The sequence below is a fragment of the Ranitomeya imitator genome, chromosome 7, assembly GCF_032444005.1.
Source record: "Ranitomeya imitator isolate aRanImi1 chromosome 7, aRanImi1.pri, whole genome shotgun sequence".
Taxonomy (NCBI): domain Eukaryota; kingdom Metazoa; phylum Chordata; class Amphibia; order Anura; family Dendrobatidae; genus Ranitomeya; species Ranitomeya imitator.
The window spans coordinates 193,636,217-193,663,700 of record NC_091288.1 but is presented as its reverse complement, the minus strand read 5'-3'; the positions used below and the strand labels follow the sequence as shown (position 1 = coordinate 193,663,700).

The window sequence follows — 27,484 nt, the reverse complement described above, 5'->3', positions numbered from 1 at the left end:
TTCTGAAGTGAATGTATTCTGCGTAGTGACACAGAGTGCAGACATATCCATTATACTGTAGCTGATGGGCTAAGCACTTCTACCATATCAGCAATATGGCTTCTCTACAACCAGGCTCACAGGAGGCTGCATCCGACCCCCCACCCCCGCAATGCATTGGGACCAGGAACTTGGAGGAAGACTCACTCTTCACTCACTGCTTCACTTCGCCGTTGCTTACGTTCCGTTGTGGACACAGCCTGGGACCGGGTGCACCGTCCGTGCACCTAACTGCTGCTCCTGCTCCTCTTTCTGGTTGGTGCTGCCTGCGCCTGCAGCTGGATCTCTTTTCTGAGCTCTCACACGACTGGAAGTGGCAGGACAGAGCGACTGCCGGCCTGGAAGTGACTCGTATCCATGGTGATGGCGGAGCCGGCCTTGACTCGTGAGTTTTGCAGCTGCGTGAAACTCAGTCCCAGGCCCGGCCTGGAAGTGACTCACTCTGCGTATCCATGGTGATGGTCCCGACTCCTGGAGTATTCCTGCTGCAGCTGCGCACCGTAAATGGCCCCCCCCCCCCCCCATCTCGCCAGGGCCCCGGCACTTGCCCGGGTACTGACGCCGGCCCTGCCGTGGAAACATACTCTAAGGCTATGTGCACACGTTCAGGATTTCTCGCAGAAAATTCCTGAGAAAAACCGGACATTTTCTGCAAGAAAACCGCATGCGTTTTTGCCGCGTTTTTTTCCAGACACTTCCCAACGCATTTTGTAGTGGGAAATCCACAAAAAAAACGCAAAATTAATGAACATGCTGCGTTTTTTACCGCGATGCGTTTTTTTTGCAGAAAAAAACGCATCATGTGCACAAAACATGCGGAATTCATTCTAAATGATGGGATGCTTCTTGTATGCGGTTTTATAGCGTTTTTATCAGGGAAAAAACGCGAAAAAGCCATGAAAAAACCGCAACGTGTGCACACAGCCTTACAGTGCATCAGTCTGGAGTCAAATGTTATTTAGTTCATAGATGACAGTCAGTACTGGGTAAACAAAAGAAGTAAATGGTCATTCATAAGAAATACTAAGGGCCCGATTTATGAAAGATTTAACCCCAGAAAAGTTGTAAACTTTGGAAACTTTCTGCAGTTCTGCCAAAATCAGTCGGGGCGGGACAGGATGTCTGTCAAATTCAGCAGAAGTGCCCTTGTTTCTTAAGACAAAAATGTTACTCTCGTCCCCCATGTCTTTTTATATTCTTGGGATGGCAACAAGAATGCCTGCTGTCAGTGACTAGAAGGTAAAATGGAAACGGAGTGTACAAAAAGGACATATAAAAATACCTGATCTATACTAAGGGCTCATGCAGCCATGGATGGACTTAGATGTCCTATACTAGACTGAAAGCCGGCTTCTCGCTTCTGTCTGTATGCAGTGTGACAGACAGGAGAGCAGGAGCAGAAAGACTAAAACCAGCAGCGTCCCAGTTAGTGTAATTATCTGGGTGTGTATTCTGCTGGAGATGGATTACACTTGACAACAGGCAGCAAACAGCAAGTTAAAGAGTAAAGAGACACCTTGTGGTCGGGTGTTTGGATAATTTGTCACACTAACTATTAAAGGAGCTCATAGTTAAAGCTACAGTGGCCATTAAACCTCCCGTGCATTCTTTTTTTTAAAATCCGTAGTGACAGCAGAACAAGAACCCCCAAGACACGTCCCATCACCCCACAGACGACGACCAGACAAGGAAGGAAACATGGGGAGGGCTACATCATTTTCCCAATTATTTGAGGCCCTCAATTATCTCTTTATCTGAGCTGTATAATTACACCATCCACCTCAGAAGAGGGGGCCACTTCCAGGAACTGGAGCAGATGTCTGTCGAAAAACCATGGAGACAAAAAACAAAATGAAGAGAAAAAAAAAAAAAAAGAGAGGAGCATGTTGCTGTAAGTGGCTTGCATAATACATCGCATTAAACAGGTGAGAGTGTAGACGGAGCTGCATTCCATTTTCATCACATCAAGGCTGTCATGGCAACAGAATGAGCCCGGCGCTGGCACGCTGCCAACCAGCTCCCTTTAATGCAGGCTGCCGCCTGTGAAAGCAGAAATAAAAGGTGAATGATTCCTGGAGGCCTCACCAATAGCGTCTGTGTAGTATCTCATCACCTAATAAAGCGGAGTGACAGCTATAAAAGAGCAGATGAAGCTCGCGGTGCTCTTACATGGGACTGCCGCAATCCTCATTCCGGGAGACATTTCGATTGAGGATTATTGTCTGAAAAATTTTGCTGCCTCCGTAAGATCTTTATGGCGGCTCCAGGGCTGCACATTATTCCACACTGTGATCTGTGCGCAGGGACAGATTATACAGAACAGATACAGGCGCACATCGCTCCCGTACACCGCGGCTGCGACATGTTATTACACCTCTCAGCAGGACCACCCAGACCAAGGTCTAACAGAAGGGGGCTCGGATCCAGAGATGGGAATCATACCCAGGACTTTCCAATCGGCCACGCTCCCGAGCCACGAATGACGCCACGTCTGCTGTTGTGGCCGCTATTGCCATTGTCTGATTGGATGGCCCCATCCTAGCCGCGATGTCATGGGTCTTCAACATGCACAACTAGGTCATTTAGGCTACTGTTTGTTCCTGCAGCAACTATGTCATATCCGCAAGGTGTATGTCACCCCCAAACACTAATTATATCAAATATATGGTCATACAGGGGGACTTTGCTTTTTATGGAAACTAACCTTTAGTGTCCAGAAAATGCAACTTGGGGGACTCGGTGCACGCATGGTATGGCCTAGAGGTCAGTGCATCATTTTGGCCCCTGAATTAATATAACACGGCTCTCCCCTATAATTTGATTGGCATTGCTCGCTTGCCTCGAGGGAGCGCTGCCTGAACAGAATCCTCCTGCTTGCGCTCTCAGACATCTCTGCTGCGGCTGCTTGCAATGCTTCCCAGTGTATTAGTGTAGCGAGCTGTCGCAGCAGAGGTTTGTGTGTGTGGCCACATGATGGCTTCTGCACCACCAACTGTGCAAGCGCGCCAACACTGTGTGTCCGCTCTATTGTGGCAGTGCACGCTCCAGGCAAGCGAGCGCTGTCACTCATTATACAAGAAAATGCTGTGTGATGCCAAATCAGGGGTGGAAGGATGAATAGAGTTCTTGGCCACGCCAAGGGTGCAACCACCTTAATCTGCATACTGATTAAACAGCATTTTCTGCACAGCAAAGGCAAGGATTGTTACCCTAAAGGAATGCTATTTTACAGGGGCCAATAGGACTGTGGAATTAGTGTTTGGGGAGCAGACTACCTTTTAATGTGACCGCTGCAGCCAAATCACTAGGCTCACCTACATAAAAAACATGACTGCTGCGGCCAATGATAGAAATGGCGTCATCGTTGCAGGGAGGACCAATGGATCGAGTTATTAACCATGTAAATGGTTATTTCAGCGCTTCAGCTGTTTTTTTTTTCCCAATGTTGGACAACTCCTTTAAGCTCTAATTTTTAGCGAAGGGAGTGGTATAAAAAAAAAAGAAAAAAAAGCTAGTGACTTTCCTGACCAGTTAGGCTATGTGCACACGGTCATGATTTTTTGCGTTTTTTTAAAATCAGTTTTCTGCAGAAAAAATGCTAAAAAAAAAACCGCATACATAAATAAGCATGCGGTAAAAAAATGCAGCATGTTCATTAATTTTGCTGATTTTTCACGTTTATGTTGGTATATTAGTGCATTGGGAAGCTCCGGAAAAATACGTGAAAAATCCGCAAAAAAAAAAAAAAAAGCATGCGGATTTCCTGCAGAAAAAGTCTGGTTTTGTTCAGGAAAATTCTGCAGACATTCCTGAAAGTGTGCACATAGCCTAACAGTCTTCTTACTCCACTAAGAAGGGGTCTGGAAAGCGTGTGTGTACATACGTGTACGTGTGTGTCTGTACGTGTAAGTGTACGTGTGCGTATTTTTAACCCCCAATAAACTTAACTATACTGTATATAGGGGATCTGGATCCCTTTAAACCACATGTACATAAAACGGGAAAGAACAAGACTTATTTGCACGGAAAAATAAATTTCCACATTTGCAAATATATTTGCATGTGTGCCCTTTACTAACAAACATCCTGATAATAGGGAAGCAAAAGGTTGTGAGATCAGAGCCAAATCTCCCATCTGTGCCAAACAGGTAATTTTTAATGAGAGTCAGACATCCTCGTTGTGTTATATTACGCTCCAAGTGAGACGAGATGCTAAAGCTATACAATGACTTTTGAGGCTATGTGCACACGCTGCGGATTACTCTGCAGATTTTTCCAGACTGATTTTGGTAAATCTGCACTGCGGATTTCCTGTGGAATTACTGTGGATTCACCGCATTTTTTTTTTGCGTTTTTGTGTGGATTCCACCTGCGGTTTACACCTGCGGATTCCTATTATGGAGCAGGTGTAAACCGCAGCGGAATCCGCACAAAGAATTGACATGCCGCAGAATAAACAGCGCAGCGTTTCCGCGCGGTTTTTTTTCCGCAGCATGTGCACTGCGGATTTTGTTTTCCATAGGTTTACATGGTACTGTACAACGCATGGAAAACTGCTGCGAATCTGCAGCCAAATTCGCAGCGTGTGCACATACCCGGATAGGTAATTCCGAGGATATTAGGCGGCGTACAGCAATAGGGCACAAATAAACTCTAGTCGACTAGATTTTTACACTCATCTGAAAGAATTCTTGGGTGAAAAAGAGTCGTATCAAAATTTCTCCAGGAATTCTACTCAAATCGAGCCATAGATACTCGCTGGATCAGAGGTCAGAAAAACCATCAAAAGAAAAAAAAAAAAAAAAAAAAAGTTTTATTCAACTCCCATAGCACGCGGCAGGATTTATTGAGCTTGCGAGTGTGTAAAGAGCGGCAGTACGCTCCGTGCAAGAACTGCTGACCCGGAACGGACAACAATGCAGGATTATAATGCATGTAACCGTATCAAACACTTCCCAAAGTGAGTGGGTAATTGACAATTTTCTAAAGAAAAAGAAAAATATAGTAAAAAACAAAAAAAAAAAAAAAAGCAGTACTAAAATTGATTGTTAAACATTTAGCTCTGTAGGAAAAACAGTGAACCTGTATGATTTCACCAGGATGGCCGCACTTCTAAAGGACGTCCTGAAACCATCGCCTAAAGGCTAAATTCTGGGAAAGCTCCCGACGCACGTGTCACAAGTATCCTAAGGCTCCTATTTATCCGACAGAAGCCAAAAACAGTGTCCTTTCGGCCCGTGTCGTGCTGGTATATCAGTATATTTATTTTAAAATCAACCTTATAAAATAGTATAGCCTTCTGCTGTATTCCATAAGTATGCATTGCATGGAAAAAGTGAATATAGAAATATATGTGAGCTTGACTAAGGACAGTGGCGGTCAGAAACGCATCGCCTGATATTTATTTTATACACTCGCTGTCGTCCATGTTTTGATATTGCTGCTTGTACTATAAACCATTGTTTGGATTTTTAATAAATCTGGAATATTTTAGAACAGAGAGTGCTGGCTTTTTTTTTTATTTTCTGGAACAAGTATTGATTTTGGAGAGATTTTAATGCGTATTTTCTGTAGAAAATTTGTAACAAAACCTGAAGGGTTTCCTGCTGCCAGCAAAATAAAAGAGAATCCTGAAGCCTCGTGCGCACCTTGCTTATTTGTGACTTGCAGATTTGGTGCGGATTTATATCTGCCACACGTCAATTCTTTCAGCATTTTTGCTGCAGATTTTACCCATACTAATAAGTGGGGGGAAAAAATCAGTGTGAAAAATGCATCATCTATGGGGTAACATTTCTCCTTGTGGAGAGTGACAAGCCAGGCTTAGCATTTCAGAGCGAGGAGACTTATAGGCCATGCATGCTCCTCTGAAAAATTTAATATGCAAATTGCCTCTTCAAACAGAAAAGGAGCACAAACTCTATACCCACCTATTGGAAGTAGCCATCTCTAAAAGTCAATATCGAACCTTGCCATATGACTTGGGATAAAAGCCAAACCAGAATCTCAATTTGCAGAAGTGGTGTTTCGGGGTATTGCCCCTCGTCAGTGCAAAGTACAAGATGTGATTTGGCTAGGTAAGCCTCTCATCTAGCCAAATCAGTTCTCATACTCTGCACTGACGAGGGGCAACACTCCGAAACACCACTTCTGCAAATTGAGATTCTGGTTTGGCTTTCATCCCAAGGTTCGATATCGACTTTTAGGATTGCTACTAACAACAGGCGGCACTGAAGTTTCAGTCCTCTTCCTCTCTGAAGAGGCAGTTGGCACACGAAAAATGCATAAAAAAAAAAAAAAGTGTATTTTAAGCTGAATTTTTCCTGACAAGAGATGCAGACTAAAGCAAACTAAGCGCACTTAGCGATTAGTAATAGATCGCTCGCTGCGTATAGTTCTCAGCAGCGCGAATGCTGTTTACACGGGATGAGGCACCGCCGAGAAAGATAACCTTTTGAACTGTGCAAAAGATGTCACCCAAAGAATGAGCTCGAGGGGTAATCAGCAGCCCGTTTACACTGCAAGATAATCTTTGAATTATTGCTATTAAGAACGCCTGTTCATGATTATCTTGCAGTATGAATGCATCATACTCATAGCGTGCACCAACGTGAGCGGAATGGGATTGATTTTTTGCTTTCCATGTGTTACAAAATCCTCCACCAAATAGAATGTAAGAACTTTACAGTATTGAGTAATATCTACTATATAATTGTCTAAGGGTCACTTCCGTCTATCTGTCAGTCCTTCTTTCTGTCACGGATATTCATTGGTCGCGGCCTCTGTCTGTCATGGAAATCTAAGTCGCTGATTGGTTGCGGCAAAACAGCCACGACCAATCAGCGACGGGCACAGTCCGGAAGAAAATGGCCGCTCCTTATTCCCTGCAGTCAGTGCCCGGCGCCCGCATACTCCCCTCCAGTCACCGCTCACATAGGGTTAATGCCGGCGGTAACGGACCGCGTTATGCCGCAGGTAACGCACTCCGTAACCGCTGCTATTAACCCTGTGTGTCCCCAACTTTTTACTATTGATGCTGCCTATGCGGCATCAATAGTAAAAAAAATGTAATGTTAAAAATAATAAAAAACAAAAAACCTGCTATTCTCACCCTCCGTCGTCCGACGATGCGCTCGCGCCTGCCACCATCTTCCGTTCCCAGAGATGCATTGCAAAATTACCCAGAAGACTTAGCGGTCTCGCGAGACCGCTAAGTCATCTGTGTAATTTCGCAATGCATCCTGGGAACGGAAGATGGCGGCAGCCGCGTGCGTATCGCCGGAGCTTCGGTGGATCCTAGGGGGCGAGTATATAACTATTTTTTATTTTAATTATTTTTTTTTTAACAGGGATATGGTGCCCACACTGCTATATACTACGTGGGCTGCGTTATATACTGCGCGGCTGCTATATACTACACAGGCAGTGTTACATACTGCATGGGCAGTGTTATATACTGCGTGGGCTGTGTTATATAGTACGTGGCTGTGTTATATTATTATTATTATTATACATTTTTATAGCGCCATTTATTCCATGGCGCTTTACATGTGAATACGGGGCAAATATAGACAAATACATTAAACATGAGCAGATAACAAGGCACACGAGTACATAAGGAGGGAGGACCCTGCCTGCGAGGGCTCACAGTCTGCAGGGGGTGGGTGAGGATACACTAGGAGAGGGAAGAGCTGGCTGTGCGGCTGTTCAGTAGGTTGAGGATCACTGCAGGCTGTAGGCTTGTCGGAAGAGATGAGTCTTCAGGTTCTTTTTGAAGGTTTCTATGGTAGGCGCAAGTCTGATGTGTTGGGGTAGAGAGTTCCAGAGTATGGGGGAAGCACGGGAGAAGTCTTGGATGCGGTTATGGGAAGAAGAGATGAGAGGGGAGTAGAGAAGGAGGTCTTGGGAGGATCGGAGGTCGCGTGTAGGTAGGTACCGGGAGACCATGTCACAGATGTATGGAGGAGACAGGTTGTGGATGGCTTTGTATGTCAGTGTGAGGGTTTTGAACTGGAGTCTCTGGGCGATAGGAAGCCAGTGAAGGGCTTGACACAGGGGAGAGGCTGGGGAATAGCGGGGGGACAGGTGGATTAGTCGGGCAGCAGAGTGTAGGATGGATTGGAGTGGTGCCAGAGTGCTAGAGGGGAGTCCAGAGAGTAGGAGGTTGCAGTGGTCGAGGCGGGAGATGATAAGGGCATGCACTAGCGTTTTTGCAGTGTTGCGGTCAAGGAAAGCACGGATCCGGGAAATATTTTTGAGTTTGAGACGACAGGAGGAGGCAAGGGCTTGGATATGTGGCTTGAAAGAGAGGGCAGAGTCGAGGATCACCCCGAGGCACCGGGCGTGTGGGACTGGGGATAGTGAGCAGCCATTGACATTGATGGATAGGTCTGGTGGAGGGGTAGAGTGAGATGGGGGAAAGATGATGAATTCTGTTTTGTCCATGTTCAGTTGTAGAAAGCGAGCAGAAAAGAAGGCTGAAATGGCAGACAGACAGTGCGGGATTTTGGTAAGCAAGGAGGAGAGGTCAGGTCCGGAGAGGTAGATCTGCGTGTCGTCAGCGTAGAGATGGTACTGCATACCGTGGGATTCTATGAGCTGTCCCAGGCCGAAAGTGTAGATGGAGAAGAGTAGGGGTCCTAGAACAGAGCCTTGAGGAACACCGACTGACAAGGGGCGAAGTGAGGAGGTGGTGTGGGGGAGGGAGACACTGAATGTTCGGTCTGTCAGATATGACGAGATCCAGGAAAGGGCCAAGTCTGTGATGCCAAGGGATGAGAGGATTTGTAGCAAAAGGGAGTGGTCTACAGTGTCAAAGGCAGAAGACAAGTCCAGGAGAAGGAGGACAGAGTAGTGTCGCTTGCTCCTGGCAGTTAGTAGGTCATTGGTGACTTTAGTTAGGGCAGTTTCAGTTGAGTGATGGGAACGGAAGCCTGATTGTAACCGATCAAAGAGGGAGCAGGAGGAGAAGTGGGAGGACAGTTCAAGATGGACGTGTTGCTCCAGCAATTTGGAGGCATAAGGGAGAAGAGATATTGGGCGATAGCTAGACACAGAGGATGGGTCGAGGGAGGGCTTTTTGAGGATGGGTGTGATCTTGGCATGCTTGAAGGATGAGGGAAAGACACCTGTTGTGAGTGAGAGGTTGAAGAGGTGCGTTAGGGTTGGGATGAAGACCGTGGAAAGGTTAGGGATGAGGTGGGATGGGAGCGGGTCAAGCGTGCAGGTGGTGAGGTGTGTTATATACTGCGTGGCCACTGTTATATATTGGGTGGCCTGTATTAACGCATCAGGTATTCTACATTATGTATGTATGTATGTATGTATGTATGTATGTATGTATGTATGTATGTATGTATATAGCAGCCACATACTATATAGCACAGGCCACGTAGTATTTGTCTGCTATATACTACATGGCTCCTATATACTACGTGGCCTGTGCTATATACTATGTGGCTGCTATATACATACATAAATACATATTCTAGAATACCCGATGTGTTATACTAGATGGTGGCCCAATTCTAACACATCGGGTATTCTAGAATATGTATTTATGTATGTATATAGCAGCCACATAATATATAGCACAGGCCACGTAGTATATAGGAGCCATGTAGTATATAGCAGACAAATACTACGTGGCCTGTGCTATATACTATGTGGCTGCTATATACATACATATTCTAGAACAGGGGTCCCCAACTCCAGTCCTCAAGGCCCACCAACAGGTCATGTTTTCAGGATTTCCTTAGTATTGCCCAGGTGATAATTGCATTACCTGTGCAAAACAAAGGAAAACCTGAAAACATGATCTGTTGGTGGGCCTTGAGGACTGGAGTTGGGGAACACTGCTCTAAAATACCCGATGTTAGAATCGGGCCACCATCTAGTGTGTATGTATATATATATATATATATATATATATATATATATATATATATATATATATATATATATATATATATATATATATATATATATATATATATATATATATATATATATATATAATTTGTGCAGAATGGCAGAGGGAAAATAGAAGGGATCACAATTAAGTGGAAGTTTGTAAAATATATATATATATATATATATATATATTTTACAAACTTCCACTTAATTGTGATCCCTTCTATTTTCCCTCTGCCATTCTGCACAAATTCTAATCATCGGCAATATTAACTCGCAGCAATCTTACAAATCGGACGGAAAGTTAGCCGTGTGATGAGCATGGCTTCCTTCCAGAAAGACTTGTCAGAGACACATGATCTATGAGGAAAAAAAAAAAGGCAAAATATTCAGCATTCCTCCAAGAAAGGAATTTATGTCAATGCAAACAGAGAGGCCAAAAAAAAAAAAAAGACAGGAAATCTCCGGAGTCAAAAGGGAAGTACATGACCATGTGGTGACTCCCGGACAGCAACACTCAACTTCTGGAAAAATCAAGCATAAAAACCAACAAACTATAAAAATAAATAAATTACACTACTTCTCACTGTGGTCATACTAACCAACAAACATTACACTCCTGAGATAAACATCCAGACTTCCCAATAACTTCTATGCCTATAAACAATGGATGTGTGGCTGATACACACGCATAGCGGCGTGCTCAGGCATGGATAAATTAAACAGTCGACCTTTTGGGAATTTACTACCAGGAATCAAATCGATAGCACAATCACAATCCCTATGCGGAGGTAGGGTATCGGACTTGGGCTCATCAAATACATCCCGGTAATCAGACAAGAACTCCGGAACCTCAGAAGGGGTGGATGACGAAATTGACAGAAATGGAACATCACCATTTACCCCCTGACAACCCCAGCTGGACACAGACATGGATTTCCAATCTAATACTGGATTATGGACTTGTAGCCATGGCAACCCCAACACGACCACATCATGCAGATTATGCAACACCAGAAAGCGAATAACCTCCTGATGTGCAGGAGCCATGCACATGGTCAGCTGGGTCCAGTATTGAGGCTTATTCTTGGCCAAAGGCGTAGCATCAATTCCTCTCAATGGAATAGGACACTGCAAGGGCTCCAAGAAAAACCCACAACGCTTAGCATATTCCAAGTCCATCAAATTCAGGGCAGCACCTGAATCCACAAATGCCATGACAGAATACGATGACAAAGAGCAGATCAAGGTAACGGACAGAAGAAATTTTGACTGTACCGTACCAATGGTGGCAGACCTAGCGAACCGCTTAGGACAATCAGAGATAGCATGAGTGGAATCACCACAGTAGAAACACAGCCCATTCAGACGTCTGTGTTCTTGCCGTTCAACTCTGGTCAAAGTCCTATCGCACTGCATAGGCTCAGGTTTAAGCTCAGGTAATGCCGCCAAATGGTGCACAGATTTACGCTCACGCAAGCGTCGACCGATCTGAATGGCCAAAGACATAGACTCATTCAAACCAGCAGGCATAGGAAATCCCACCATGACATCCTTAAGGGCTTCAGAGAGACCCTTTCTGAACATAGCTGCCAGCGCAGATTCATTCCATTGAGTGAGCACGGACCACTTTCTAAATTTCTGACAATATACCTCTATCTCATCCTGACCCTGACAAAGAGCCAGCAAATTTTTTTCTGCCTGATCCACTGAATTAGGCTCATCGTACAGCAATCCAAGCGCCAGGAAAAACGCATCGATATTACTTAATGCAGGATCTCCTGACGCAAGAGAAAATGCCCAGTCCTGAGGGTCGCCACGCAAAAAAGAAATGACGATCCTAACCTGTTGAACTGGGTCACCAGAGGAGCGAGGTTTCAAAGCCAGAAATAGTTTACAATTATTTTTGAAACTCAGAAATTTAGTTCTATCTCCAAAAAATAAATCTGGAATAGGAATTCTCGGTTCTAACAAAGAATTCTGAACCACAAAATCTTGAATATTTTGAACTCTTGCCGTGAGCTGATCCACACATGAAGACAGACCTTTAATGTCCATTGCTACACCTGTGTCCTGAACCACCCAAATGTCTAGGGGGAAAAAAAGGCAAAACAGTGCAAAGAAAAAAAAAATGGTCTCAGAACTTCTTTTTTCCCTCTATTGAGAATCATTAGCACTTATGGCTTCCTTTACTGTTATGAAAGGCAATTCAGTTCCACAATGGACATAGCGGTCAGAGCACATACAGTGATCTGACAATAACCCAAAATCATAGAACGAGCTCTGAGACGTGGGAACTCTGCAGACCGCAATCCCTAATCCTCTCCAAACAACACTAGAGGCAGCCGTGGATTGCGCCTAACTCTGCCTATGCAACTCGGCACAGCCTGAGAAACTAACTAGCCTGAAGATAGAAAATAAGCCTACCTTGCCTCAGAGAAATACCCCAAAGGAAAAGGCAGCCCCCCACATATAATGACTGAGTTAAGATGAAAAGACAAACGTAGAGATGAAATAGATTCAGCAAAGTGAGGCCCGACTTTCTTAACAGAGCGAGGATAGGAAAGGTAACTTTGCGGTCTACACAAAACCCTAAAGAAAACCACGCAAAGGGGGCAAAAAGACCCTCCGTACCGGACTAACGGCACGGAGGTACACCCTTTGCGTCCCAGAGCTTCCAGCCAAACAATTAGACAAGCTGGACAGAAAAAATAGCAAACAAATAGCAAAGAAGAACTTAGCTATGCAGAGCAGCAGGCCACAGGTATGATCCAGGGAAAAACAAGTCCAACACTGGAACATTGACAGGAAGCCAGGATCAAAGCATTAGGTGGAGTTAAGTAGAGAAGCACCTAACGACCTCACCACATCACCTGAGGGAGGAAACTCAGAAGCCGCAGTACCACTTTTGACCACAGGAGGGAGCTCTGCCACAGAATTCACAACATGATACGTCAGGAAATGCACACACAGCAGAATACTTACAAGAAGTGGCAGTAAAAGCTATAACGACATGTGAACAAAAATTCAAATGTCTAGTACGCAGTTTGGTCACTGACAATGCTGCAAACGTATCCAAGATGAGAAGAGATTTAGAAGAGCAGGGAATACAAAGCTGCTAATAACATATGGTTGCAGTGCTCATTTGCTACACCTCTTAGCCAAAGACTTAAGTGTTCCAGAAATAAAGGCTAATGTTGTTGAAATTGCTAAATACTTCCGTAATAATCATTTTGCTGCAGCAGCTCTGAAAAGGATGGGTGGAACCAAGCTAACGCTCCCACAAGATGTTAGATGGAACTCTGTGGTGGACTGTTTTGAGCAGTATATAAAAAACTGGCCTATTCTGATGACACTTTGTGAAGAAAATCGAGATAAAATAGATGTCACTGTCACAGCCAAAATCCTCAACATTGGGCTTAAGAGAAATGTTGAACATATGCTGAGCTTCCTGAAACCCATCTCTCAAGCTTTAAACAAAATACAGAAAAATAGCTGTTTTATTGCGGATGCTGTTGAAATTTGGAAGGAACTGAGTGAACACTTAAAAACAGAACTACACATGGACAGAATGAAATTACAAGAAGTAAACAAACGAATGGGACAAGCACTGACTCCAGCTCATTTTTTGGCAAATATTGTCAATATCCAATATCAGGGTCAAAACCTAAGTGCTGAGGAAGAGGAGTTAGCTATGACATGGGTATCCAGCAATCATCCATCTTTAATGCCAACTATAATAAACTTCAGAGCTAAGGGGGAACCATTCAAGAAATATATGTTTGCTGAAGATATTTTAAGGAAGGTCACACCAGTAAACTGGTGGAAGTCACTTAAGCGCTTGGATTTAGAGACTGTTCAAGTAATGATTTCACTTTTAACAGCAGTAGCTTCTTCTGCAGGTGTTGAAAGAATATTCTCTTCCTTTGGACTCATTCATTCTAAATTGAGAAATCGGTTGGGACCCAATAAAGCAGGAAAGCTTGTTTTTCTTTTCCAGATTATGAATAGGAACAAAGAAGAAGATGATGATGAAGATGACGACAAGTGAGCTACAGAGGACAGCAGGGACAGTAGTATTTAAGTTTTTCATGTGTCGGCTGGGCTGACAGTCTAAGTTTCTTAAAATATATATATATTTTGTTTAGCCAAATTAGTTAACAAACATGGATGTTTGTTTAAGCAAATAACTTATGCTGTAATGTTATTGTTTCAGTTGAATAAATCTATTTAAATTGTTATTAAGGTCAGGATTATTTTTCTCCTTCCTAAGTACAACAGAACAGTGGTGTCCAAATATGAATGATTAACCCATTAAACTGGGGTGAAAAAAGTAATATAAAAAGTGATTCTAAAAATCTTCATCTACTTGCATGTTAAAGTAGCAAGAACTAGTTTAGGTAGAAACTTTGATTTAAATCACTGATTTAAATCAAGCCTTACTGACTAGTGATTTAAATCGTGATTTAAATCGTGATTTAAATCAGTTAGATTTAAATCAAATCCACCCTGTCTCTCACCGATCCTAAATGAGGGTGCTGCAGCACAAGTCCCCAATCATCTGCTGTGCAGGGGAACTGCAGCACGGCTTATTAACAGTGAATATGCTGGTGGCAGCTCTCTGCATGCATAGGAGGCCGAAAGCCCCACTGTACAAGGGGACATAGTGCTAAATTATATCCTGGTTTAGTGAAGCACCATTTATTGCAACCTTCACTATTTTTTTTTACCCCTGAAGGAGCCCTCCTCTGTGCAGGGGAACTAAACAACAGACCTTTTCAAGTGAAAGGCTCTATGGTGTCCCCCCCAAAAAAGGCACAGTAGAGGCCCCAAGCACCAATATAGAAGACCTACAGTGCCTTGCGAAAGTATTCAGCTCCCTGGAACTTTTTAACCTTTTCCCACATATCATGCTTCAAACATAAAGATACCAAATGTAGTATTTTGGTGAAGAATCAACAACAAGTGGAACACAATTGTGAAGTTAAACGAAATTTATTGGTCATGCTAAATTTTTGTGGAAATTCAAAAACTGAAAAGTGGAGCGTGCAATATTATTCTGCCTCTTTACTTTCAGTGCAGCAAACTCACTTCAGAAGTTCATAGTGGATCTCTGAATGATCCAATGTTGTCCTAAATGCCTAATGATGATAAATATAATCCACCGGTGTGTAATTAAATCTCCGTATAAATGCACCAGCTCTGTGATAGTCTCAGGGTTCTTTTTGAAGCACAGACAGAATCATGAAGACCAAGGAACACAACAGGCAGGTCCGTGATACTGTTGTGGAGAAGTTTAAAGCCGGATTTGGATACAAAATGATTTCCAAAACATTAAACATCCCGAGGAGCACAGTGCAAGCGAGAGTATCATACCACTGCAAATCTACCAAGACCCGGCCGTCCCTCTAAACTTTCATCTCACAGAAGGAGAAGACTGATCAGAGATGCAGCCAAGAGGCTCATGATCACTCTGGATGAACTGCAGAGATCTACAGCTGAGGTAGGACAGTCTGCCCATAGGACAACAATCAGTCGTACACTGCACAAATCTGGCCTTTATGGGAGAGTGGCAAGAAGAAAGCCATTTCTCAAATATATCCATAAAAAGTGTTGTTTAAAGTTTGCAACAAGTCACCTGGGAGACACACCAAACATGTGGAAGAAGGTGCTCTGGTCAGATGAAACCAAAATCAAACTTTTTGGCAACAATGTCAAACGATATGTTTGGCGTAAAGGCAACACAGCTCATCACCCTGAACACACCATCCCCACTGTGAAACATGGTGGTGGCAGCATCATGGTTTGGGCCTGCTTTTCTTCAGCAGGGACAGGGAAGATGGTTAAAATTGATGGGAATATGGATGGAGCCAAATACAGGACCATTCTTGAAGAAAACCTGTTGGAGTCTGCAAAAGACCTGAGACTGGGACGGAGATTTGTCTTCCAACAAGACAATGATCCCAAATATAAAGCAAAATGTACAATGGAATGGTTCACAAATAAACGTATCCAGGTGTTAGAATGGCCAAGTCAGAGTCCAGACCTCAAACCAATCGAGAATCTGTGGAAAGAGCTGAAAACTGCTGTTCACAAACGATCTCCATCAAACCTCACTGAGCTCAAGCTGTTTGCCAAGGAAGAATGGGCAAGAATTTCAGTCTCTCAATCTACAATACATACATACATTCCCCAAGCGACTTGCAGCTGTAATCGTAGCAAAAGGTGGCGCAACAAAGTATTAAGTTAAAGGGGCCGAATAATATTGCACGCCCCACTTTTCAGTTTTTGAATTTCCACAAAAAGTTAAAATAACCAATAAATTTCGTTCAACTTCACAATTGTGTTCCACTTGTTGTTGATTCTTCACCAAAAATTTACATTTGGTATCTTTATGTTTGAAGCATGATATGTGGGAAAAGGTTCAAAAGTTCCAGGGAGTCGAATACTTTCGCAAGGCACTGTGTATCTGGAACAAAGAAACAAATACTACAAAAAATAGAATTATTATATATATCTATATACTCGTCTAAGGGTCACTTCTGTCTGTTTGTCCGTAGCGGAAAGCCCGCGTCACTGATTGGTCGTGCACAGTCATGCCGCTAATTCGCCCTTCCTACTCTCCGTCAGTGCCCCCTCCAGTCAGCGCTCACACAGGGTTAATGGCTGCGTTACACGGCGTTATATCACGGTGTAACGCACTCCGTTAATGCTGCTATTAACCCTGTGTGACCAACATTTTACTACTGATGCTGCCTATGCAGCATCAATAGTAAAAAGATCTGCTAAAAATAATGATTTTTTTTTTTTTTTTTTAAATTATATTCTCACCTTCCGGCACCTTTCCCGCTCCTCGCGACGCTCCTGTCCTAAGAATGCATTGTGGTCTAGCGAGATGATGATGTAGCGGTCTCTCAAGACCGCTACGTCATCATCTCGCGAGACCGCAATGCATTCTTGGGACCGGAGCGTCACGAGGAGCATCACTAAACGCCTGGGCCGGATCCGGGGGCCGCTGGAAGACGAGTATATAACTATTTTTTATTTTAATTCTTTTTTTTTTTTTTTTTTTTTTTTAACAGGGGTATGGTGCCCAGATTGCTATATACTACGTGGCCTGTGCTATACACTGCGTGGGCTGTGTTATACACTGCGTGGCCTGTGCTATATACTACGTGGGCTGTGCTATATATAATATATATATTAGATTTTTTCCGCCATCATTTTAGAAAATTTTGAAATTCTCAAATGTCCCCCGTCCTCCGCACACATGCAATCTTCCGCTCAGCTATGCTGTATGTAAACATGACATCCGCATTAGTCATACAATCGCTCTAATGGAGCAATTAAGATAAGATGCTGACTGCAACGTTAATTATTCATAGAAGTGCAGAATCTGAGCGCAGACTTTATCACAGGCTGAAAAGCGGACACCTGACAGGGCGAGCGTACTGTTTAACTGCACGGCAGCAAAGACCCTCCTAATGTGGCTGGAGCAGATTAAGTTTTAACTAGTATGGGGCAATAATACGGAACTGAAGCCAATGATAGACACATCTGCCGCGCTTATCGTGCACCCTGGGCAACCAATCAGAGTTCAGCTTTCTTGTGTTTAACAGCTTTGGGAGAATGTGAGCTGCACTGTGATTGGTTGCTAGGAGCAGTGTGGCCGGTTTGGATGTCTCTTTTTTTCTTCCTTCGGTGTTCCAAGTGGAACCTGCTTCAGGATACATTTTGTGTTTTTTTTACCTAAAGAAGTTTTGAAAAGTTTTTTTTTTCCTTCCTGAAACGCTCTTTGCAGTGGATAGTGTCTAGTTTGGAGCAGATTCCAACTGGATCCACCTTAAAGGGACTTGTCATCCCCTACCTCTTGAAGCTCATCAAGAGAATGCCAAGAGAGTGCAAAGCAGTCATCAAAGCAAAAGGTGGCTACTTTGAAGAGCTGAACCATTGGCCCCTGAGGAAGCCTCTAGTTAGTGGCGATACGCATCGGTCACCTTTCCAGCCCTCCTCCTGTGACTCTTGTAGCCAGAACTATGTGCTCACACACTGTGAGCGGTATCCCACTTCTAATGCATCTTGATCTTCAGGATCGCACTGGTCTTTATCATGTTGTGTGTTTTCAGCGCTTTATTCACTGACTTGTATTTTCTCTACATGCCTATGATAGCTGATCATTTATATTGGAGGCTGCATTTTTGATACATTCCATATAACTTGATTTGGGGATGCTGTGCTTATAGGCTATTCATCATTTTGTTTACTTTTGGGATAACCTCTCTGCTTTTCTGCCTACTCCCAGTGGAAATGGTTTTTGGTTGTAACAAATTAGATTTTTTGACATTTTATTATACATTATTTCCTTTTTTCCCTTGGTGTCCTGACTATTTTGGTTCACATATACGGTATATATATTTTTGTATGTTTATTTAAATTTGTACTAGCGCTTTATGTCATGTCACGTGCTTCAGGGCTGTATGTATTGTATAATATTCGTTATTTTAGGACTTTTTAAAATGTTTTTAAGCTATTTTGTACCACCAAGTAACATATCATTGTATTGTAAGGTGATCCCTGCTCACATGACTTTGTCTCTTTTCTCCTTTTCTTTTGATTCACGATTCTTGACATGCCTCAGGTATATTCTCCCCTTTTTTGTGGTGCCCTCCTTTTGTTTCTAGTTATGGCACGTGTGCAATAGTTACCGCTCGTGCACGAGATCAGGCTGATGTCTGTTCACACGTGTCGCCTGCTCTGCACAACTCTTCTGTGGATGGGATTACCCCTTTACAGCCCTTTTACACAGGACGATGCAGACAAGCATTAGTCCCCATAGTTTGTATATTGTGGGGGAGCACTCCCTGCTGATTTTTAGGCCTGCGTCAAGACAGGGTCAAAAGCTTGTTTTGCTGGTTGTTACCCATTTGCAGGGGCCAATGATCGGGAATCAGCGCACTTGCAGACCCCATTAGCATACATATTACCTAGAAACTTGAAAAGACAACCCTCACCAGATGCAACGATTGAAGTCAGACCTCTAACCTGCTAATAGCAAAAGTTTCTTTTTTAATAGCAAATGTAACAGCGTAAATGTTCCTAGAGAGGAGCCAGGCACTAGTAGATGGAGGGGGTAGGCTAGCCGGAGGGAGGTAATAGAGGGTGGCACCTGCCTGACTTCCTTCTCTATTTTCAAACACCTAGAAAGCATGGCTGGAGGGGTGTGTGCTCCGAGGGAGGGTGTGTGCGTTCCGAGGGGTGTGTGCTCCGAGGGAGGGGGGGGGGGGGTGCGCCTGTCCTGCCACTGCAAACAAAGCACAGACCACTCAGAAAAAACCCATTACTGCTAAAACAGGAATTCATGCCAAAACTATGAAGCAATCCAGCCGGAGAGTGCAGAAATGTTTATGGCAATCCCTTTAACCCATCTACAAGGAAGAAAACAGCTGTTAACTACTCTACACACCGACTTATTCAACACACCCCAAAAGAACGATACTCAAGTCAAGGTTAGTAGACAAAAAATACAAAACCATTTTATTGATATAAAATACATAAGACACTGTGAAATAGGAGTCAAGCAACATACCTAAAAAATGCTATGCGTGAAAACGCAGGGGGCACAAACCCTGGACAAATCCCATTCCATATAGAAAGACCATATGGCTACCATACTAATTAAGAGGCATAGTGCCACTGCACAGACCCATTATAGAGCCAATGCTCCAAAGAATACCTCTCACATACAAACAAAGTGTTAGCATAATAATTACCAATGGCTGGTGCATTAAGGATGTCCAAGGGATGTGCGCCCGCCCCAACGCACCACCTTCGTAGCAAGCTCTGCACAGTTTATACTGAGTAATCCCGCCATTGGGAATTTATGACATTGTATAATACATGGGGAAATTATATATATATATATATATATATATATTTTTTTTTATTGTTCTAGTAACTCTCCAGCAGCATTTGGGGCGAACACGCTGGGAGTTGTAGTATTGAAGATATAAATATTTATTCTGCAAAAATGTATTCCGAGAGCAAATAACCTGGCGAGACACTCCGGATAAAAGCAGAAGTTTTTTTGTTTTCTTTTTTTTCCAGATCACCAATCTTCTAGCAGGCAGCTCCTGCAGCTTGCCTTAAAGCTCAGATCATGGAGTAACCTGTGCAAAGAGTAACTAAAATCTTTGCAAGCGCCCTGAGTAAATTTTGCTATGAAAATTTCTCTAAAACGTCAAGAATCTAATGGGTGCAGACTAGTGATGAGCGAGCGGGTTCTGAGATCGTGTTATCCGAGAGTCTTCGGCGTCCTTGAATAATATGCTCGAGTCCCTGCGGCTGCATGCGGTCATTACCTGTTTGTTAGCCAAACCCCACATGTGTTGGCAGCTGTCTAACAAACATGCAGCTGCGGGAAATCGAACATATTATTCGAGCAGAACAGAGATACTCATATAACACCCGAGCATGCTCAGACAACACCATATCAGAACAATTTCACTAGCAATCAGAGATGATAAAAAAAAAAAATAATAATAATCTTCCAGCATTCTGCATAAAAACATATCTCCAAACACAAGGCATGTATGTAAGGGCTCATCTACATGTAGTATTTTTTGGAGTTTTTCCCGTGCAGACGAAGGCAGCATTTTACAGCAGCAGCAGACATTAATTAGATATTTACAGTCTCATTCACACGGTGCTGCAGCATGTCAATTATTTCAACGTTATTGCTGCATTTTTGTTTGTTTTTTTCACCCGTTCATTGCATAAGAAGAAAACTCCTGAAAAAGTACGACCCAGCTCTTCTGAACGGCTTGTGGCGTGAAGAAGAAGCACGGAAACGTGTGGCCACACATGAAGAAATCCAGAAAAAAAAAAAGTAATGAAATCCGGTTTCTAAAATTCCCGTCTTGTATTAAACAAAGTTTAAAAACCACGATCGATCGCCATGAGATTTTCTCTAGGAGTAACGCGTTTTAAACGCACTTCTGGCTTCTCAAAGTTCTGAGAAAGAACGCCGAAAGGCCGTTTACGTTGCTCCCAGATCGCCATGAAATTCTCTATATCGTGTTTTTAAACTTTGTTTTAATAAAAGCTGGATTTTATTCTTTTTTTTTCTAAATGCATAAAAAAAAAAAAAAAAAAAAAAACACATTAAAAACCACACATCACCAACAAATCAAAACATACATAATGTACTCTGCGTTTTTCACGTAGAGAAAAAAAAAAAAAAAAAGGCTGCAGAAGAGCATGGCGTGAACATACCCTAAAAGTGATGTATCGCAATCAAAAATATATTTTTAGCTCCAGATCGCTAATAAAATAAAAATAATCTAGGAGAAAACAATCTTGGCAGTTCCTTATTAGTACGGCGCTAGAGAAGCCTAATTTTAGTAGCTAATTAACTGGTGACAAAACAACACATAACAAAATAAAAGTGGCAATTAAATTAATTACAGATGCAAAAATCCGTATCACAAAATAGGCTCCACGGAGCGCAGCGTGCACCAAGCGTTCAGTCTCCATGGAAACGCTTTGTGCTAAGAACGTAATCCATACTCCGCCGCTACGATCCGACCTCACAGGTTCATTCATTACCGGTCTATACCAGTCAGCTGAAACCTGCAGCTCTATAGTTGTTGTGGAACTACAACCCCCCCCCCCAGCATGGCATGACAGCTGGCAGGAGTTGTTGTTTTCACCCTGCATAGTTTTACTATGGGGCCAAAGCTTGCCGTTATACAATATCGGCATGTGTTGCAGCTGCCGAACAGCCGCGAGAACTCAAACATATATTTTGAGCACGCTGAAGATACTCTTAGCACTTGAGCATGCTCAGATAACACCTTATCCCAGCACGTTCGCTCATCACCAATGTTGATCCTTCTTCTCACATCTGCAGTAGGGGGGAACCTTTGGACACAGATGATTGACAGCTCCTGCCAGGATTAATGGGCTCAGCTGATAATCATCTAACGTGTATGGGCACCGTCAGACCACTAGCAGGGGGGACTTGGCCCGCTTTCACACTAGTTTTCATTCTTCTATATGGAAAGTTGAGCAAACAAAATACAAGCAAAAATAAAAGAAAGGAGAAGAAAAGATGCTGGCGTCCGGAAACCTTGACCCAAAAGGAAAGCAGCAGATGGCAGATTGGAGTGATAATTGCTGATTAAACACAGGTTTTCTGCACAAGTGCCCAGTGCCAGAGGCAATAGAGGGGATGTAATATAACTAGTGCAGGACAATTTGCTTGTCACCACCAGATTTCAGAAATGTAACTGGTTACTATGGACAACTGCTCCAGTTTTCTGTGCTACCTCTACAGCAGCGATATTACATGGGTCATCGTCCCTAGATTATTTCATTCGATGCTTCATAGGATGGCATCCGCGGGATAAGGAATAAAGGGACAGCATTATGGGACGAGTAATGCCAATCTGATGGTCCAATGCCATGGCCAAACAAAACAGAAATTTACTGCTGGTCGCACAACTGCACTTTTATTACAGCGGCTTTTCTGAATGAATTAAAATAAATAATAATAATAATTGCTTAAATGCTTACTCCCAGATGCCATTATTCAAACATCAGGTGAGGGTCCGACTTCTGTGACCCCCAAAAACCTTGATAATAAAACTACTGCAGCAGCACAGGAGCTATGCAGAAAACTTCTCATACAAGTGAAAAGGATATGTGCAAACACAATTTCATAAAACATAAATAAATAAAAGGCAAGGACTTAAAAAATAAAAATAAATATATTAACTAAATACTCACTCATCTCCATCGGGACACATTCCTGTGGTTTCATCGTATTTTGTACAATAGACGTCCGGACTGTAGTTAAACGTCCCGTCCCGTCTTCGGATGGGTCTGCGACGTCGTTGGTTTAGGAAATGCCAGTGAAAGCAGGTGAAGGGTCTATGCTGGGTACATTTGTGCTGCAAAAACAGCGGGCACTGCTCGGTCCGAAATTCCTTAAGATACCTTTTAAAAAGAGAGGGGGGGGGGGGGGGGGAATTATGTGATTAGACAGTTTATATGATTTACTAGACAGATTTAAAGAGTCTCCAAAAAAAGGAATGCACCCCATAATTCGCAACAGAGAGAGGCAGTTCATAAAGGGGTATTTCCTGTGTAGTAATAAGAGGAAGCGAGAATAGTCCGATTCTGAAACCACTGTTCTTAGAACTCTACATTGTGCCGTTCATCTGTTCCTCCTGGAAACCTATAAATATAATGGACACACTGCTGTTCTTCTTGTTGCAGGGGCGTGTCCCTACAGAGACTGAGACTGGCAGTGCTGATTGGACGGCTTCAGACTGTACAGGGACACGCCCCTACAGAGTATGAGACTGGCAGTGCTGATAGGACAGCTTCAGACTGTACAGGGACACGCCCCTACAGAGTCCAAGACTGGCTGTGCGGATTGGACAGCTTCAGACTGTGCAGACACGCCCCTACAAAGTGAGACTGGCAGTGCTGATTGGACAGCTTCAGACTGTACAGGGACACGCCCCTACAGAGTCCAAGACTGGCTGTGCTGATTGGACAGCTTCAGACTGTGCAGACACGCCCCTACAAAGTGAGACTGGCAGTGCTGATTGGACAGCTTCAGACTGTGCAGGGACACGCCCCTACAGAGTCTGAGACTGGCAGTGCTGATTGGACAGCTTCAGACTGTGCAGAGACACGCCCCTACAGAGTCTGAGACTGGCAGTGCTGATTGGACGGCTTCAGACTGTACAGGGACACGCCCCTAGAGTATGAGACTGGCAGTGCTGATAGGACAGCTTCAGACTGTACAGGGACACGCCCCTACAGAGTCCAAGACTGGCAGTGCTGATTGGACAGCTTCAGACTGTGCAGGGACACGCCCCTACAGAGTCTGAGACTGGCAGTGCTGATTGGACAGCTTCAGACTGTGCAGGGACACGCCCCTACAGAGTCTGAGACTGGCAGTGCTGATTGGACAGCTTCAGACTGTGCAGGGACACACCTCTCCTGGTACAGCAAGCTGTTAAATTGTATCAGACATTTCCAGGAGGAATAAATGAGGATTTGCACAAGGCAAAGTTAAGAAAAAAAAAAGCTCTTAAATTCTCATTTATTAAAAGGGAAACACCAGGATTTCTTATAGACCCTCTTTAAACCATGGTAAGCACTTCCCATATTCCCTCCTGGTAGAAATGCGTCAGTATACGTTGACTTTTATGCACAGTGTTGGATAACAGACAAGGTGCAGCCAACTGCTCTAATGGTGACCAAACATTCTTGATAGCTGTCAACTAGTGATGAGCGAGCATGCTCGGGCAAAAAAAAAAATAAATAAATAATGATCGAGTCGCCGCTTCTGCTCACCAGCCACAACACATGCAGGTAATCACTGCATGTGTTGCGGCTGTCGAACAGCCATGGGACGTGCAGCCGCGACGAATCGATCATTTTTTCATGCACACCAAAAATACTCGAATAGGACACGAGCATGCTCAGATGACACCTTATCCGAGCACGCTCGCTCATCGCTACTGTCACCTAAACACTCATTTGGTAATAGTTACCACCCACCCGCCACCAAAACACATGCATCTTTGGTTTGATTGAGAGTGCAAGAGTTGCGAATGGATAAAGAGGGATGGCTGGGTTCACATTTCGTTTTGGCAGTCCGTTAGACGGACTGTGTAACACCGCAGCATAACGCAATCCGTTAACGCCGCCATTAATCCCTATGTCGGACGCATCGCTAGCGCACGCCCACAATGGGCGTGCGCTAGCAATGTGCCGTCATTGAGTGACAGACCCTGGGACGTGGGCTGCAGCATCTGCTAGCTATCTGGGCTAGCTAAATTCGGCACTTGCGTTAACAGCAGCCCGTTAACGCATGTGTTGAACAGGCTGCTGTTAACGCAATGTGAACCTAGCCTAAGTGACAGTCAGACCTGAGAATAAAAAGGATCAGGCATGTTGATACTCAACATGCCCAATCCTTCTTTCCAACCATTTGGGGAGGGGGCAGCACAACCCTATACAACTCAGCACTGAAGTCCTGTCAAAAATCAAGCTACAAAACATCACTCTTCCATGCATGCTTATGTCATATCCCCAGGCGATCCCAGGGTGAGCAGGTGCCGACACTGCTGGAACGCAAGAAGAGGCGAGTGTAGGTGTTATTATTTCACAATGGGGAAACATAGGGATTCAGAAGGGGGTTGTCCGAGTAGTTGGAAACCCCTTTATTAATTGTGACAGCAGCATTTGAAGGGTTGGACATGTGGTGACGATGGCACTGTGATTGCAGCTAGGGTTTTACTGTAGGACCCCCGTGTGTGATTATTATACCCCTATGAAGCCGTGCCTATGGCTGCAGCAGAGCACACAGACAGTACAGGCCCCTGTGCAAGAATAAAAGATGGGCTCATTGTTCAGAGGTGGTCGTGGCCCCTGTAGCTCTTGGGCCCCTGCATGGGGTGTCCCATTGGTACGTCCGCCCCTGTATGGCCAGGCTTCCCTGCAGTTTGGCACAAGCAATCGCAGGGTCAAATCCCCCCGGGAATCAGGTAATAACTTTTATATACAAGTTAAAATCTCCTCCTCAACTTTCCTACAACATTAGTAAAATCTAATAATCAACCATTTGGTATCAGGGCACATCTACGAGTGGTTGAGGAAAGTCAAACATGACGGACCTGGGTCTTTTTTCCCTATATAACTATGTGAATTTGCAATCTGATAACCTTCCCCCCCCCCCCAAAAAAAAAAAAAAAAAAAATTAAAAAAAAATAGAACAAAAAAATTGAAATGGCAGAAAAGTTGATTTATGGTAGTTTCACCCCCACCCCTCAGAAAAACTATAAAAGACGTTGATACAAACAGAAAACCAGCACACATGCCCCTCTGATCAAAAAAAGAAGCTATAGCTCATATTAGCACATAAGGGCCCCCTGCCACCCAAGGGCCACATTACGCACCCCCTATGTATCTAAGGGGTGCACTACTGCAGCTAGCCCCGGACTCATCGATGCCAGCCACATGGCTCACTACATGAGCGGCAGCTGCCACAGCAACTCCGGGGACCGAACGGAGCATACGGTCTAAACAAGCAGAATATGGCACCGAGAACACTGGCTGCTGACGGCCAGGACCGAGGAGCCCCCCACAGGGGGACCGAGGAGCCCCCCACAGGGGGACCGAGGAGCCCCCCACAGGGGGACCGAGGAGCCCCCCACAGGGGGACCGAGGAGCCCCCCACAGGGGGACCGAGGAGCCCCCCACAGGGGGACCGAGGAGCCCCCCACAGGGGGACCGAGGAGCCCCCCACAGGGGGACCGAGGAGCCCCCCACAGGGGGACCGAGGAGCCCCCCACAGGGGGACCGAGGAGCCCCCCACAGGGGGACCGAGGAGCCCCCCACAGGGGGACCGAGGAGCCCCCCACAGGGGGACCGAGGAGCCCCCCACAGGGAGAAAGAGGAGCCCCCCACGGGGGCAGGGGCACCGAGGAGCCCCCCACAAGGGGAAAGAGGAGCCCCCCACAGGGAGAAAGAGGAGCACCCCACAGGGGCACCGAGGAGCCCCCCACAGGGAGAAAGAGAAGCACCCCACAGGGGCACCGAGGAGCCCCCCACGGGGGCAGGGGCACCGAGGAGCCCTCCACAGGGGGAAAGAGGGGACCCCCACGGGGGAAGGGGCACCGGGGAGCCCCCCACAGGGGGAAAGAGGAGACCCCCACAGGGGGCAGGGGCACCGAGGAGACCCCCACAGAGAGCAGGGGCACCGAGGAGCCCCCCCACAGAGAGCAGGGGCACCGAGGAGCCCCCCCACAGAGAGCAGGGGCACCGAGGAGCCCCCCCACAGAGAGCAGGGGCACCGAGGAGCCCCGCCACAGAGAGCAGGGGCACCGAGGAGCCCCGCCACAGAGCAGGGGCACCGAGGAGCCCCCCACGGGGGGCAGGGGGACGCGGCTGCACAGCGCTGACATTTTGCAGAAAGACAGGAGGGAAAGGCTTTTCTGTGGAGGGAGCAGCCGTCCGGGAATGAGCAGGCGCCGCTCGCAGCGCTATTCTCAGACACGTCCTGCGCTCTAGTGGAGCGTAGCGCACAGCAAAGAGCCTAATCCCTGCACTACGCAACCAACGTAACGGCTCTGCAAACAGCAGACGGGGCACGCGAGCTACGAGAACAACGCGCCGGAGCAGCGGAAAGCGGCCAGCGACGCCTCAGCAGCTCCGGAACCGCAGCCTAAAGCCCGCACACAGCTATTACTGACCAAAGTGCAGAAAAACAGCCCGCTCCTCACACAACCAGACAATGCTGCCCCCGATACCAGGAGCCGCCTCCCGCCCCGCCACTTACGTGTAGTGAGTCGGTTTCTCGGTCTGCGGGGAGCCGTTCAGCGCCGTTTTCGAAACCGACGGCATTTTCAGTCAAAACAAACATGAGCGCATGCGCGGGAATCCGAGAGAGCCAGCTCTAAGCCACTCCCTCCATTCCTGAGTGACAGAACCCCGCCCCCGGCCACTGCCCTCT

The 27,484-nt window shown here is 45.1% G+C and overlaps 1 protein-coding gene across 1 annotated transcript in view; it reads right to left on the bottom strand.

Annotated features, from left to right (window-relative positions):
* UNKL (unk like zinc finger) overlaps positions 1–27,414 on the bottom strand; it is an 84,663-nt gene extending 57,249 nt beyond the window's left edge. The window contains exons 1-2 of the mRNA XM_069734295.1: positions 27,311–27,414; positions 22,738–22,947 (exon numbers count right to left, since the gene is read on the bottom strand). Coding sequence (XP_069590396.1) covers positions 22,738–22,947; positions 27,311–27,375 — 275 coding nt within the window. The 5' untranslated portion in view covers positions 27,376–27,414. The remainder of the gene's footprint in view (positions 1–22,737; positions 22,948–27,310) is intronic.
* Between the last annotated feature and the right edge of the window lie 70 nt (positions 27,415–27,484).